General features: G+C 41.0%; 1 protein-coding gene across 1 annotated transcript in view; it reads right to left on the bottom strand.

The window, feature by feature from the left end:
* LOC126212713 (protein shuttle craft) overlaps window positions 1-17,470 on the bottom strand; it is a 283,723-nt gene that overhangs the window by 43,182 nt on the left and 223,071 nt on the right. The window contains exon 17 of the mRNA XM_049940125.1: window positions 7,295-7,493. Coding sequence (XP_049796082.1) covers window positions 7,295-7,493 — 199 coding nt within the window. The remainder of the gene's footprint in view (window positions 1-7,294; window positions 7,494-17,470) is intronic.

Genomic DNA, 17,470 nt, shown 5'->3' with positions numbered 1-17,470 from the left:
CAACCTCTTTCTATATGAATCGTAGTAGATGTGTGTATTAACTTTTTAAAATCACGGCAATGCCTGATGTGGATATAAGTGACAGGATGGACAATATTTAGTAGTTTAGACTAAGGTTTTAGGTAAACATCGACACTTAAGTTAGGGGGTCGTTAGTTTTTAGTTTTGACACATATATGTTGAGTGTTTGTGCCTAGTTTGCATAAGATCCACATTATTTTAACTTAATCAAACCACTGTGTCCCCATCGAATTTCTTGGCCTCTGATACATTTGAGGCCAGTGAGTCTTTATACCTATATGGTAACGTGAGAGATGATGTTTAAGACTTACTTCTGATAACATTTTCCTGTTAGTTGTTTGTATAACCTTACTACAATTACAGTATAAGGAGGTGTTTAACACAGTGACTATGTGGCTAGACACAGCGTTATAGGTGTCACCCTGTCAAGATTTAATGATATCGGTATGCATAAATAGGCAGTGACTTATATTTTAACATGTTGGTGCAGGTCATCAGTGTTGTACCAGCAAAATGACTTATACCCTCATAGATATTGTTAGGTCAATATTGCCATACATCTTCAAATGAGATACCTATAATACTTTAATACTGATGATCATGAGGACTCTAGTATAATACTTTGAAATTCTGCGTACTATACTTAGATGCTATTTTGATATTTGCCACGTTGATATTTGCAACGTTGAGAATGGTTTGACATGGTTATTGGTGGTACCCTCAGTCATATGGATGGTATACCTTTCATTTTGAGGTTTACGTTCAGACTTACAGGTGACCTCCTATATTTTTCTTTTTCTTCTTTTCCTTTTTATTTGTTCAATTCCACTTGGTTTAATCCTACATTATTGAATAGGACTTATATGTATGGAGGTAGACATTTTTTGATATACAGAGATCGAGAATCTTCTTTGTCACTATGACTAGATGAGTCGGCTTCTGTCATTGCATTAATCCACTCAGCACAGTGCGGGGTGGTCTTACATAGGGGTTCCAATGTGGTGCCTACGGGACCAGGTGTTTAATGATTTTTATAGTACGATTGCAATGGTTTACTTCGTGAATGCAATTGGGTTTTAAGGTAAATTTTTATGCTTCTTATCGTTAATATTGCGGCAGCTATTTATCGTACCACACATAACACGACCTAGGCTACACATACGTAACTTAAGTATTCTGATATGGTTATGTCACATTTTATTGTATTTTATTTTATTATTCATTTATATTAGTTAATTTTTTTAAAAAAATTCTTCCACTGGGCATATGATTGTATGCAGTACATTTGATTATTGTGATGCATGGCCTATTACAACTGTGTGGTACGGATTTATGAATAATAGTGTATACACATGTTCACCTATTATGCTATGTTCGAGTAAAACAGTGAAAACTATTAACAACAGCATGACATAGGCAGAAGCATATTTGCCCTAATGTTACATGTAGTTTTAATGATATACAATATGTCCTTTTGAGCCACTTACATAGATAACATAGATACCTGTCAACGTATGTTCTATATATTTTTATAATAGTACATTTGTTCTACTCATTGTACAGGGGCCTGAAGATGGCATCAATGTAACGCCGAAACTGGTAGCATATAAGAAATTCATAAAATAAATTTCTACAATACACACGGCTGTTGGTAAATTATTGTATCAAGAAATACATGCTAGCCGTTGTCCCACAGTCCATAATGGATCAACAAAGACTCATCCATTCATGTCCATTGTGCATTCCGATGGACTTGGGCAATTCCAGGAGGACAGTGCGACGCCCCCACACTTCCAGAATTGCTACAGAGTGTCTCGAGGAACACTCTTCTGAGTTTAAACACTTCTGCTGACTACCAAACTCCCCAGACATGAATGTTACTGAGCATATCTGGGATGCCTTGTAACATGCTGTTCAGAAGAGATCTCCACCCCCTCGTACTCTTACAGATTTATGGACGGCCCTGCAGGATTAATGACGTCAGTTGCCTCCAGCACTACTTCAGACATTAGTCAAGTGCATGCCACATCGTGTTACAGCACTTTTGTGTCCTCGTGGGAGCCCTACACAATATTAGGCAGGTGTACCAGTTTCCTTGGCCCTTTCCTTGGTCCTTACTTAAGAAATCATTAAAAAGTCAATATATTTATAAGTATCATAAATTTAAGTTCCTGCCTAATTTTTCTACATCTACATCCACACTCCGCAAGCCACCTGACGGTGTGTGGTGGAGGGTACCTTGAGTACCTCTATCAGTTCTCCCTTCTATTCCAGTCTCGTATTGTTCGTGGAAAGAAGGATAGTCGGTATGCCTCTGTGTGGGGTCTAATCTCTCTGATTTTATCCTCATGGTCTCTTCGCGATATATACATAGGAGGGAGCAATATACTGCTCGACTCCTCGGTGAAGGTATGTTCTCGAAACTTCGACAAAAGCCCGTACCGAGCTACTGAGCGTCTCTCCTGCAGAGTCTTCCACTGGAGTTTATCTATCATCTCCGTAACACTTTCGTGATTACTAAATGATCCTGTAACGAAGCGCGCTGCTCTCCGTTGGATCTTCTCTATCTCTTCTATCAACCCTATCTGGTACGGATCCCACACTGCTGAGCAGTATTCAAGCAGTGGGCGAACAAGCATATGTGAAGGCTAATTGGAGGAAGTACTGTAGGGATTGTGACAGTTTTCACTAATAGACAAAATGAACCATGAGGAAGGTTTGCATACATAATTTATTACTGCTACACTAGACAAGTTTGCTGACCATAGATACATATAAGGAGAGGACCCAAGCAGTGGGATTGAGTTTTTTAAATCACCGCTGTAGGTTAAGGTAGCAGGTGTGACACACTGCACACTGCAGCTACTCACCATTGTTTGTGAGTAATTAAAAAAAAAAAGATGATGAAGAAGATTGGAATATCATGTGAAGTTTTACAGCTTTGAAAGAGATATGTGTAATCGACAGGCTACACAGTGTAATAGTTAAGACACAGATCTCACACGTAAAATGTTGTGGGTTTGAATGTCATCATGTGCCTGAAAATATAATTTTTAAATCTTTACTGAAATGGCTTTGCTCATTACTTTCACTCAGTTAATTGGATTAAATGCAGTTTTTTTTATTTCTATTGCTTTGCCACTTCACTTTATTCACTGTATTAACTTTTTCAATTGCTCAGACTTTTCTCTTTGTATTATCCTTTTTCCACTTGGAATCTTTGTGCACATCAATTTAATTCTCTTTATTTCAAACAATGGAAACTCCAGGTAGCAATATCAAATACGTAGGAAATGACAGATTACTACTTACTGTAAAGAAGACACGTCAAGTTGCAGACAGGCACAATTAAAAGACACTTACCTAAAGCTATCGGCCACAGCCTTAATCAGTAAGAGAGACACACACACACACACACACACACACACACACACACACACACACACACAAGAAAACACACCTCACACACGACTGCCAACTCCAGCATTCTGGCCAGAATGCCACTATCACGTGGGAAGCGAGCAGCAGTCTGGAGGGGGTGCGGAAGGGGAAAGGAGAAGGGATAGTAGTGCACAAGTGGGCAGATAGACGAACGCTGTCTGGTGGAGTGTGCAGGGACTAGGTTGTGGGGCAGCGAGGTGGGGAAGGAAGGAGTGGAGCGGGGAAAGACGGGTGGATGCGTTGGCAGAGATCTGCACATCTGTCCACTTTGAACATGCCAATCACTAACAGTACCTGAATTTTGACAGCTGTCATTCCCTTCACACCAAAAAATTCCTCCCATACAGCCTGGCCTCCTGGGGTGGCATACCTGCAGTGACAAAAACTCCCTTGCTCACTATGCTGAGGGTCTAACTGCGGCCTTCACAGACAGGCACTATCCCCCAGGCCTAGTCCGCAAAAAGATCTCGTGTGCCTTTACCCCTCACACCCACAAGCCTCCCGCCACCCTCAAGAACCGTCACAAAGGGTGTCCCCTTCATAACCCAGCACCATCCCAGACTGAAACAACTGAACCACATCTTTCGCCAGGCCTTCGATTCCCTACCATCGTGCCATGAAACGGGACATCCTGCCCAAGATACTTTCTAACCCTCCTAAAGTGTTCCGTCGCCCACCCAACCTCCGTAACATCCTCGTCCATCCTTATGCCACTCTCAATCCCAACTTGTTGCCATAAGGACCGTATCCCTGTTGAAGACCCAGGTGCAAGACCTGCCCAATCCACCCACCCAGCACTCACTATTTCAGTCCTCTCACAGGTTTATCCTACCCTATCAGGGGCAGGCCACCTGTGAAACAGCCATGTCATTTACCAGCTCTGCTGTAATCATTACACATCTTTTATACTGGCACGACTACTAACCAGCTGTCCACCAGGATGAATGGCCACGACCAGACTGTGACTGAGAGCAAAGCAAACTACACTGGGGCACGGCACGTAGCTGAACATAACACACTTGAATTCAATGGCTACTTCACTACCTGAGCCATCTGGATCCTTCCCTCCACCACCAGCTTTTCTGAACTTCGCAAACAGGAGTTATCCTTACAACACATTCTCCGCTCCTGTAATTATCCTGGCCTCAATCTATGGCAACACACTGGCCCCACACGCTTCACCCGACAGTTCCCACCCCCTCTGTCCTATCATCTCCTCTCCGTTCTCATCTCCCACCCTGTTTACTTACAGCTCTCTGGCATTGCATCCTTCTATCTTTCCCCACTACTCTCCTTTTCCGCTCCCATTTTCCCCACCCCCCTGCTCCACAACCTCCTGAGACTGCACCTGTTGGTGTTCTAGTCACTGTACACTCCACCAGACAGCGTTCGTCTCTTCCCCAGCAGTACACTACTATCCGTTCTCCTTCCTCGACCCCTCCAGATTGCTGCTTGCATCCCACACGATAGTTTCATTCCAGTCCGAGACACTGGAGTTGACGGTTGTGTGAGCGTGAGGTGTGCTTGCTTGTGTATATGAATGCTGTGTTCCTCTTTTGCCGATGAAGGGTGTGGCTGAAAGCCCGTGTAAGTGACTTTTAAATGTGCCTGTCTGCAACTTGTCATCTTTATGGTAAGTAGCAATCTATCTTTTCATACACTGTTAACATTCCTACCTGGAGTTTCCACTGTTTGAAACATTTTAAACAAATTCTTCACTAAGGACAAAGCAACACGGATACAGATTGAAATGAAGGAAGGGATTATAAAGTTAAGAAAATTCAAATAATGAAATAATGAATGCAAGAAACGAAGGAAAATATAGGTTGATAAAACTGAAGGAATGAAATTGAGATTAGTAAGTTACATAAAAATAATTAAAATTACATGAACAAAGTTTTCAAACAGAAAAATACTGATAGGGAAAAAATAAGAGAGAAGGAAAAAAATTGGTACAGTGATTACAGTGACATGGCAAAGTAACAGAAACAAAAAAGAATACAGGGTGTACATAAAGTTCGGGAACACTTTCAATTATTTATTGCACAAGGAGCAAATATTGTACAGATATCATGCATACCCCATTTTGAAGAGAAACCCTGAAAGTTTTTTTTCCCGTATACCGCCACACCTTAGTTTGGTAATTTGCCGACAGTCAGTGCTAGTCGCAAACGTGGTGAGTTCAGGTGCAGAGCGAGCTTTCAGCTTTCTGTGTATTGGAGTTCGACAAAATCAAGTGTGCTACAGCTGTTCAATGGATATTTAAAACCAAGTATGGTAAGAAGCCACCAACAAGGAAGGCCATTTACCACTGGCACAACAAATTCGTTACAACACGCTGCTTGCTTGTGCCCCGCAAAGAGAAGCGGATGTCCCAGTGTGAGTGAAGTTAATGTGGAGCGCGTTGTACATCCCGTGAACTCGAAACAGCTCCAATGATGGTGTGGAAAGTCCTGCGACATAGGCTGTCTATAAAATCATTAAAATTGGAGCTAGTGCAGAAGCTCAATGACGACAACAAAGACAAGCGTTTTGAATCTTGTTCGCAGTTGTAACAACTGAATGAGAATGGGGCTGGCATTATTGAGCACTTAATTTTTAGCCACGAAGCCACTTTTCACACTAATGGGAAAGTGGACAGGCATAGTTTGTCAAATCTTGGGTATAAAGCATCCACACTAATGCATTGAATTTCAGTGTGATTCCCCAAAGGTAAATGTTTTTGTGCCTCTTCACGTGATTCTTCTTCGCCGAGAGCACTGTCACTGGATATTCCTACTTTGACAAGTTGCAGCAATGGCTGATCCCTTAACTGCAATGGGACTCTCCATTCATCTTTCAGCAGGATGGGGCTCCGTCCCATTTTCATCGTGAAATTTGTGGGTACCTGAACACGGAGCTACTGCATCGATGGATCGACTGTGCTGCAGAAGGGGACAGCTGTTTTATGAAATGGCCTCCCCAGTCACCAGATCTCACTTCGTGTGACTTTTTTCTGTGGGGACACATTAAAGATCTGGTGCATGTACCGCCTCTACCACGTGATGTAGCAAAGCTCCGGGAGAGAATACGGGAAGTGACTGCCACAGTCGACGGTGCCATGCTGGGACGGGTATGGCAAGAATTCGATTACCGTATTGACGTCTGCCGGATCACTCGTGGTTGCTTGTAAAAAAAAAAGTCAGAGTTTCACTTCAAAATGCAATATGTATGACATCTGTACAATGTTTAGTTCTTGTGCAATAAATAATTGAAAGTGTTCCCGGACTTTATGTACAGCCTGTACAATTAACCCAATTAATTGAATAAAAATAATGAGCAATGTAATTTCAATAAATATTTAAAGTGAAAATATTTAAAGCACCTGATGAGACTCAATCCACAACATTTTTCGTATGAATCCTGTAGCTGAACTTACACTGTGCTACCAGTGTATTAAACTTCGCCTTTTCAAAGCTATAGAGCATCATGTGAAATTCTGACTTTTTTATTTCTTTATTTATTGTTGATTACTCGCAAACGAGGGCCTCCCAGGGTGAATAGGTGCTCGGTGTTATAGATGGGACCTTAACCTACATCACTGTGTAGGTGATGCCACTGCTGGAGTCCTCTCCTTGTTAGTTCTAACAGTGTGAAACCAGGACAGGTAGTTTCTTGCCCATTTTTTGTTGCGAAATTGTACTATAATAGTAGAAATAACTCATACACATCACAGAGACACATCATAATTATTATCTGCAGAATGAGTAATTACTAAGTAATTAACTTCAAAAGCTCACAATGTTAACACCCCAGTGCAGAGTGCTACAGCTGCTTTCACACTTTCCCTCACCTCCTTGGCCAGCTTGACGAGCTCCGTCAGCTTGTCGTGGACCGTGGCACAGAATGCGGGGTCCTTCTTGGCCCACTGCCGCATGTAGTCCGAGTAGCGCGGGGTCAGCTTGGCGGACAGATCCGGATTGCGGATCTGCAGGGCGATGGCCAACCTCCGGCTGCGCTCCACGATCTTGCACTCGTCGTTGCAATCCAGGCTGCAGGAAAGAGCAGGCAGAAAAGTGGGCTTAAGCGTTTGGGTCTTTTCTCTTCTTTTCTCCAAACTAAGTGCGATATTTACACTTTGATGGTAAAGGACTGGCTCCAGATTGATAAGAAGTAAGGCTACACTTCTGAGCAACTAACCCATTAAATCTACCACTTACGGTGCTAGCCTCATATGAAAGTGTAAGTTATAGCTCGTTTGTAGAAATCTATACATTCTGAAATTCTGAAGGTAGCACGGACAAACTACAGGGAGTCAACAGCTACTTACAGCTTGTACAGAAACCAGAGAGCAGCTGTAAAAGTTGAAGGAGATGAAAGTGAGGCAGAAGTTGAGACGTGAACGAGACACAATTGTAACCTAGCCCCCATTTTATTCAATCTGTACACTGAGCCAGTTGTAAAGGAAACTAAAGAGAAATCTGGAAGGGGAATTACAGTCCAGGGAGCAGAAGTGAAATCTTCGAGATTTGCCGACGATACTGTTAATCTCTGACAGATAGTGAATGACTTAGAAGAACAGTCGAACAGAAATGATACGGTCTCGAAAAGAGGTTATGAGATGAACATCAATGAAAGTAAAAACAAGGGTAATGGAATGAAGGTGAATTAAATCAAGCAAGATTAGGAAATTGGACACTAAGAGTAGTTGACGAGATTCCCTACTTGGGCAGCAAAATAACTGATGACGGCCAAAATAGAGAGGATAGAAAATGCATACTGCCATCTGCAAGTAATGCATTTCTGAAGAACAGGAATTTGTTAACAACAAATATAATTTACGTATTTTCTGAGGTCATCTGTGTGTAAGTGAAATTTGGACAGTAAACAGCTTGACACAAGAAGAGAATAGGAAGCTTTAGAAATGTGGTGCTGCAGAAGAATGCACAACGTTAGAAAAAAAGGGGGGGGGGGAATTTATGGTACAACCTGACTCAAAGAAGGTATCAGTTGATGGAGGACATCTTGAGCCACTAATGAACAATTAATCTGAGGACACAGGGAAGTGTGTGGGGTAAAAATTGTAGAGGGAGACCAAGAGATGAATACAGCAGGCAAGCTCAAAATGGAAGTATGTTGCAGTAGTTATTAGGAGATGAAGAGGCTTGCACAGGGTAGACCAGTGCGGACTTCCTACTCCCCTCCGTGTGTGTGTGTGTGTGTGTGTGTGTGTGGGTGCGCACTTCTTTGTAACACATACACCCCCCCCCCCCCCTCCCACACCAACAATTAGCAATAATGGTATGGATAGTGTTGAAACTTGATACTTAAAATGAAGTACTTCCATTCACTACTATTTATTGTAAAAGAAAACTGAAAAGCAATTTTTGCAATTAAATAAGTAAGAATGAAACTTAAAATGCAGACAAACACACGAGATCAACACAAAATGTGCAGAACAACATGTGCACTGCCTATGAGGTGACAGTAACAAATGTTTCATTATACTGATTATATTATGCTGCTGCTAGGTTCTGCTAATACCTAATGGTCCCAGAAGAAGCTATGAAGTCTGCAGACACCACAGGTGTTTGAGGGAGTCATGAATATACATATGATATCACAGAAGAACACCACAACTGATATGACATGATCAATTTCCTGTAATATTATGTCATATACTGAGTGTTAAAGAATGAAATCATTGCCACCAGGCCATTAGTTCAAATGACTGGTTTATTAAACACTACCAGACAATTTTGAGTGTGTCCTCATTCCAAGTGCGCAAGCAGAGGTGAGAATATAACAAAAATTGCATGCTGTGTAGACAGTTTTAAAATTTCCTACAAATACTTTTTAAACACACATGGCTCAACTGCGTTCTGTGATATACGTATGCTTTATAGCTACGTATTCCGAGGTTGTGCCCAATGACGACTGTGCCGTGTGCTACCATACATAGCATGTGATTTTTGCTACACACTTATGACAACAATGTCTGGTAATAGATAGTAAAGCATCCATTTACACAAGCAGCACAGTGGAATTCATAATTTTTTTTTTAATTTATTGAAGCTTTGGTGCCTACTGAGAAGATGTTAGCCTGTTTGGTTCCCAACACACACAGATCACTTTATAGGGGTCTTGAACTCTGCAGCCTTTCTCATCTGAGATACAAGTAAATACTTGCATCTTAGTACTTTGGAGTATTTACAATGTTTAAGTGTCAATATATTCACAAAAATACATTTTTAAATTGTTTCCTGTGGAGTGAGTGGGAACAGTCATCACACAACATCGTGGTTTTCATTTAAAGGAGACCTTCACTGTGCCAGACAACACGATCTTTTTAGCTGATGCCCAGCGACTGTAAAAAGATGACACTCTGTCTACATATGTTCTAGCCTTTATTATAAAAATTAAATGAGAAAAATATTTATTCATTGTCAGCATACTTGTTAGTCTTCGTACACCTATCGAATGGTACTGACCCTGTACTGCTTTGAATTAATAGTGGCAAAAGCAACTGTTTGTAACCAATCACAACTGTCACCACTAGAAGTAACAGCTGAGGTGAGCTTTTCACCTCAACAATAAAGCTGCCAATGAAAGGCTGACCGTGTTATTTGACCAACAGAGGGTGAAACAACTTCCATCGTAAATATTTGGGCGTAACACTGGACAGGACACTAACCTACAAAGAACACCTAAAAAATGTTGGTCAGAAGCCCAAAACAAGGAATTAATATTAGAAAATTGGCGGGTAGTTCCTGGGGGTGCAGCTGCAGTAATAGTCTACACCACTGCAGAATACTGTTCTTCTGTCTGCCAGAGAAGTCAACTTACAAACATGGTAGATGTGCAGCTCCACGATACCATGAGCATTACTACTGGGACATTAAAATCTACCTCTCCGTCATTGCCAACATAGCCCCGCCAGCATTAAGATGCAAACAACATTTATCAAAGAATGGGAAAAAAATAACACAAATAGACGATGCACAATGCCTACCTATTCAAGACGTCATTAGAAATTTACCAAATCGCCAAGTGAAGCCATGAAACCCGATATGGAATAACAGCTACATAAGAGGAGAGCATAGCTTCAACCTGGGAAAAAGGAATGGGAAAACTCCGTCAGTAATTATCACCTTATAACTGACCACTCAAAAGCACTAAAAGGATTCAACTTTGCTAGGAAAGACTGAGTTAGGCTCAATCGTATCCGAAGTGGCCACACTAAATGCAAGGCCATGCTCTATAAATGGGGATTTGTAGATAACCCAAGCTGTGACTGTGGAGCACCACGGCAGGCTCTGGACCACATCACACTAGTGTGCCCTACAAGGAAATTCAGTGGATCGGAAGAGCACTCCATAGAAGCCACACCTCGAGTTATGAAGAGGATCCAAGACCTGGACATCAATGTGTAGCCAACAGCTTCTGGTCTTGCATGATACATGTCATATTTATGTAAATCATATCACATTGACCACTTGCATGTATAAAAAATATTTTATTCACTAGTGCCAATACCAGAGAAAGAAAGAAAGAGAGGAATGTATTACTCAAGTGGAAAAGAGCATACTGAAAATTTTATGAAACCCTGAGATTTTAAAATCTTGGCTGAATGGTTATCATCCACAATCAAAACACTTTTTGGATAACACCTGTGCGCACAACATAAATGACATTTTTTGGTGCGAAACTGTGGTGTGCGTACTGTAAGACCTTCGGTACACACACCATCAGATTATTTGACTTGTCGCTCTAACGAAGTAGGCGAGTGTCAACAATATGTCTCGTGGTCTTATTGTGGCGTGTTTATCTTCTGCCGTTAGGTCAGACGATAGAAATGTCACTTGCACGCTTAGAGTAGCAGACTGACGGTGACCAACTTTAAACAGAACTTGATTAATTTTCACACACATTTATTAAAATAATAACAAGCATAAAAATAACTTAACTTGGTTCTGGAGGCTATTTACCATTGACAATCTGAAGTTCCTTTGGTCTTGGTACGTTAATCTTATTCTCACATATCTCTGATACTTGACAAAATTGTCTATACATTTATCTTCATGGCTATGGACAGGAATATGGTAATCTTATTAGGTGCAGACTGAAACTTGACTATAGACTGGCACAGACTAATGCAGACTAACTAATCGGAGGTCTGTACACTCGTTATAATACCTCGTGCATTCAGGTATCACTGCGCGAGTGTGATCCGCGAGGAGAAAAGGTTCTACGTAAGCAGCAATCTCATTGGCTGCGTTACATATTAATACGCGGATCGGCGGAAGCAGAATTTGGTCCGTCTCTAAGACAGCACCATCTTGTAGTGCGGAGATGGACGAGCTATGCGCCTGCGCTGTTGTGCTTAGCGGGGAACGCTCTATTGGGAAAGTTGTGTACGCGCTGACTACGCGGAACTATGTACAAAACAAAAACAAATAATGGAAGAACATTCACGCCTACTGCTTATGTTCAGGGCACAGTTTACTACCTTACTGGTATTATGCTGCCTGAAAATGAGTCCAAGTTTCTTTGGATATACTTTGTTTCTAATTACGAAGAACAGGCAATTATTACAAACTACAACTTTCTACAAGTGAAAAATGATCTGAGTGCTCTGTTTCAAAACATGCTGCATAATGTGAATGCATATATTCACAGTTTTATAGCTACACTAGACTATTCTGCAAGGGCAAAATAACAATTATAAATTTGTCATTAGTGCAGATAAATGACTTGCTGCTGGAAATTGCAGTGGGTACAATATCCCTATCAATTGATAAGGAATGTGAATGAAACAATATGTTGTTGCATAGTTGAGACCATTGCCTTCAACGCTATACAAGACGTGCTGGCCTTAGGGTGCCTTACAATATCCCCAATTCAATAGCATGGAGAAAATCGATATAATTTTGCATAGTATGAAGTCCATCCAACAATTATATGTTCACCTCCTACAGATATGAGGAAATCCTATTGTCTACTTGCACAGATTTTGTTGACTATTTAACCAGGCGACCAAAATTGACACTAACAATTAATGTACATACATACCACAAAGACAGTTAAGTGCTGAAGATTATGTGCAGAAGGATGGCAGCATGGACAACTTGGGCTAATTGGTGATCCTTCTGTCCAGTTTTACTCTCTGCCCACACCATGTGCACGAGCATATGCAGGACTTTTCTGTTACATCCAAAAACACGGAAGGCTTCATCTTTTTATTACATTCACAACACATCCAAAGTGAAATGAATTCCTGGACCGTTACCTAAATGCCGCACTGTTTAACATTATAAAGACACAAATGGTTCAAGGTCTTGCAGGGCATCAAACAGAAACTCTCCTCGTGTGCATGTCAGCCGGTGCTCTAAAAGATATCCAAAATCACTGGGAGAAGATGGATAACTGTCCTATTATTGGTGTTCACCTCAGCAGACGGATTTACGAGTACAGAGTGTGTCTGAACTGACTAAGCAGTTTTAAGGAGCAATAAAAAGTAAATCTGGATATATAGAGAAAAAAATGCTTTTATTTTCTAAATCAGTACAATATACCATTTTACATTAATTTAGTTTTGAAAATAATGTCCTAAAGATGGCAGCCGTTAGTATCAATACACTGTTGTAGACGATCCACGAAGTTTCAAGCAGCTCTTGCAAACATATCGTGGTGTACGGCATTCACTTCGTCAACAATCCCTCTTTTAACTCTGGTAAGGTGTGAGGGCGGCTTTTGAAAACATTTTCCTTCAGATATCCCAAAAGAAAGTAGTCACAAATGCTCAAATCTGCTGACCGCACAGGCCACATGACATCACACCTCAGAGAGACGAGGCATCCCAGAAACATTTCTCTCAAAACATCAAGTGAAATTCGAGATGTGTGAGCAGTAGCTCCATTCTGTTGGAACCACAAGTTCCCCAGTCCATGTTCTTCAACAATCTTGTCCATTCTGGGTCGCAGAAAATTTTGCAACATTGAAACATAATGTGTGGAATTCACTGCCACAGTCACTCCTTCCTCCTCAAAAAATGTAAGGGACTACAACGCCAAATTGTGATATGGCACACCACACTGTCACTTTAGGAGAATGTTGCGGTCTTTCACGAATAATTCGGGGACTATTTTCAGCCCAGTAGTGAAAGTTTTGCTTATTCACGCACCCACTAAGATGAAAATGTTCTTCATCACTACTGAAGAAAGCTGCAATCGGAGGCATCTGAGCAAGCATTTGCTCACACAGATTTTGACGGTTGGCATAGTCTGCTGGGCGTAATTCTCGAGCAATCATTTTTTTGAAAGGACGGAACTTCAAATCGCATCGCACAATCCTCTTCAAACTGCGGTCTGAAATCCCCAATGCAACAGCGTGTCGTCGAGCAGAACAATGCGGTGATTGTGGAACTGCTGTTCGCACCCACTGCACATTTTCTGGCGTTCTCGTGGATCTGCGTGTCCACGTGTACCGTATTTACTCAAATCTAAGCCGCACTTTTTTTTTCGCATTTTGTAATCCAAGAAACCGCCTGTGGCTTAGAATCGACTGCAAAGTAAGCGGAAGTTCCGAAAAATTTTGTAGGTGCCGCCACAACTAACTTCCGCCGTCGAATATATGTAGCGCTACACAGGCATGCTTTGCAGGCACAAAGATAAATTCTGGCGCCAAAACCTCTGCATCATTAAATAAATTAAAAATAGGTGAAAGACGAGCTTTTTTCTCCGCCCCGAGTTTCGACCACTACATTTTCATACATTATACAACGAAGTAAATACAAATTCCGTATTGTTCATCTTCGAATGTAGCAGCATTTCAATGTACTATGAAAATCCTACTGGCAAGACTGTTTGGGATGTTTGTCAATATGGCCAACTCTACGTTCTGAATGTTTTCCTACCTGTGAAAAGAGATGGTTGCTAATAGGAACCTGATGAAATGTGGATCACATACAGTATGTTCTTCACCATAAGAATAATACGAATATAAACATTTTGCCATGCATTTGTTTCATGATTGCTGCTATCTCATTTAAATCCTGTCTGCCTAATAAACTAAGAAACTAGAGTGAGACAACACCAAACGCGGAGGAATATACATATCATGTCATGTTTATATTCATATTATTCGTATGCCTAATAGTGCTACAGTCAGAAATGAAGCACGCCAATTGACTAGATTTTTAAATCTACGATGACTAATTTCTGTGCAGAATGTAATGTACCAAAGAGGCGTCTGCAAAGATTTTCAACGGAGAAAAATTTTCGCTAAACTCTCGTTCAGAACATCTTCTATCATACGCAGTCTATTATTTGGTTCTTGTAGATCATTATCATGGAAAGCAGCAGTGTAAGTAACAACAAATAGCAGTCTCTTCCCATTGTTTCGCTAATGAGACGATTCCTCTCTCTCTCTATTTTCTTTTTTTTATTTTAAGCGGCGGTAGCACGCACAAAAGCAAGTCATGCCGCGAGCGGCGACAGGCCGTAAACACTCATTATCAGAATGCGACAAACAATGCATGACACAGTACAGTAATGCATTTTCAGTTTAGAGTGACCTAAACACCTGTAACAAATTTAACGGCACTTATCAGATCAAAGAAAAATAAGCAATGAATTCAAACTAGACGAAGCACGTGAAAAAGGAAGGGTACCCGTATAAATACGGACGGAGCACCTGACGCATAGCAGTGGCTACCTGGTAAAGCTTAACTTCTAAGCTTACGACTCGAACCAAACAACTGTAGCTGTATCGCCATTCATTCGACCTACATTGTGTCTCATATTACAATGGACCAACTTTGTTTCGATTTGGGGGTGCGGCCTAAAACTTTTATCTCCCCTTGGACTTCGAATCTCAAATTTTAGGTGCGGCTTAGATTCGGGAAAATTTTTTTTCCTCGATTTCGAGTATCATTTTTCGGGTGCGGCTTAGATTCGAGTGCAGCTTAGATTCGAGTAAATACGGTATCTATTCTTAGTGTGCTAGCAGTATCCTCCAACTACCGAACCCAGGACCAAATTGTGTTTGCATTAGGAACGGCATTGTTGTGCAGAATGTCAAACTGTCGCTGAAAAGCTCCTTGTGTTGTGATCACAGATTTGTTATTTTCATAATAAGTCTAACGGCAAAACTAAAATGTGCACCGGTCCAGATCATGTTGGCTAGTGAAATGGGGGTCAACGACTGAACAAAGGCAGACCACGTGCAACTGCCTACCCCCACCACAGCCCTAGCGGTGATCGCAAGAAACTGCACAGTCGGTTCTGCTGCACCCTGTACGATGACATCACGTGGCCGAGAAACTGTTTCAGACAAAAGATGGGTTGTGCTCTATTTGGCAATATCATCTAAAACATTTCCAGCTCACATTAATGTTGAAATATGCAACAGCATTTAATCTATGAAATATATTTGCAAGCAAGTGAACAACGGCAGTGACCAAGCCACTCTGACATACTTACTCACGTTGAGGGAGAAATGTTGAGTATAACTCTATTAATGGAGTTATAGAACAAGATGACTCTGCACATTATCAAGCTGAATGTTTAAACTCTTTTAGCGCACCTGGTCCTCCGTCACAAAAAATTAATTTGAAACCCGGCATCCAAATTATTCTGCCGCAAAATTTAAGTCCGACAAAATTGTATAATGGTACAAGTCTTAATGTTACCTCACTGCAATGTAACATCAGAGAAAAGCAAATGTTCAGGGAAGTTGCACAGACAAGCGTGTTTTTATACCATGAATACCACTTATTTCTAACAATTTCACTTTAAACACGTACAATTTCCAGTGAGGTTATGTTATGGCATGGCCACAAACAAAGCACAAGGCCAGACACTGTGTGTTGCGGGTGTGAACCTTAGTCTAAGTTACTTTTAGCACTGCCAGCTCTACGTGGCTCTCACCTCATTTTAGTGGACAAAACAAGCTCCTTGTTCTTGTCCCAAATCATTGTACTTCAAACAGTGTACGCAAAGAAGCTTTACAAGTCAAAAATACATCTCCCACATAGAAAGTTTCAGAAACAGCTATAAATAAATATGCTGGAGTTCTCAGCTTGTTTCTCGTTAACAACACAACTCATTCTATACCACACAGGAATTCCTGAATAGAAATAATGATTTTTTACATAAAAACCCTGTAAATGACCACCATGTAGCCATATAAACATCTTTTCTCATCACACAGTACAGGATGCCCCGGGATGAATTGTTAATATTCAGGGATATCACAGGAACAATGATTTGAAGCAAAAAAGTCTAGTAAATATGGGCTCTAAAATGCCTACCATAAGAGCTATGACCACTACTTCATCTTTGGTGATATAGAACAACTCTCTTCTACTGCACACTCTTCACTTTCCATATTTTGTGAGGAAGTAGTATGGACCAAAATGAGAAAAGTACCTCCTCGCCAAATATGGAAAGCAATAAGCCTGCAGTAGAACGGATTTGTTTCAAAATATAAAAAATGAACGTGTGTGTGTGTGTGTGTGTGTGTGTGTGCGCGCGCGCGCGCGCGCGCTTCAGCATGCCTCCTTATTCATGTCTGTAGGTGTTCAACAATTTCAGGCATGTTCCGAACGCACTGATAACCCCATCCACAATGCATTACAGGAGTTCATTGACACTATCAACAGGGCTGGAATACACCAAAGTTTTTAACCCCCCCCCCCACCCCACCCCACCCCGAAAAAAAAAGTATATATATATAAATAAATAAATTCACATTGGGAGACCTGGGTGATACACTTTTTGTTGAAGCACTATTTACCAGTAATGAGGTATTCCTTTCTCTATGTGTGTTCTGTTGACACTTTCTACATCATAATGTTTATTGTGTACGAGCTATGAAGCATGTAACTAACTAATGACACTGAAGTAAACTACTTTCTACATACAACAACAACAACAACAACAACCACCACCACCACCACCACCACAAGTGTGCTGTACATTTATAATTCTGATATTATAATTAAAGCAACACTGACAATATCTATGAG

Source organism: Schistocerca nitens, chromosome 11, assembly GCF_023898315.1.
Source record: "Schistocerca nitens isolate TAMUIC-IGC-003100 chromosome 11, iqSchNite1.1, whole genome shotgun sequence".
Lineage (NCBI taxonomy): Eukaryota > Metazoa > Arthropoda > Insecta > Orthoptera > Acrididae > Schistocerca > Schistocerca nitens.
This window is presented reverse-complemented; position numbering and strand designations above follow the sequence as displayed.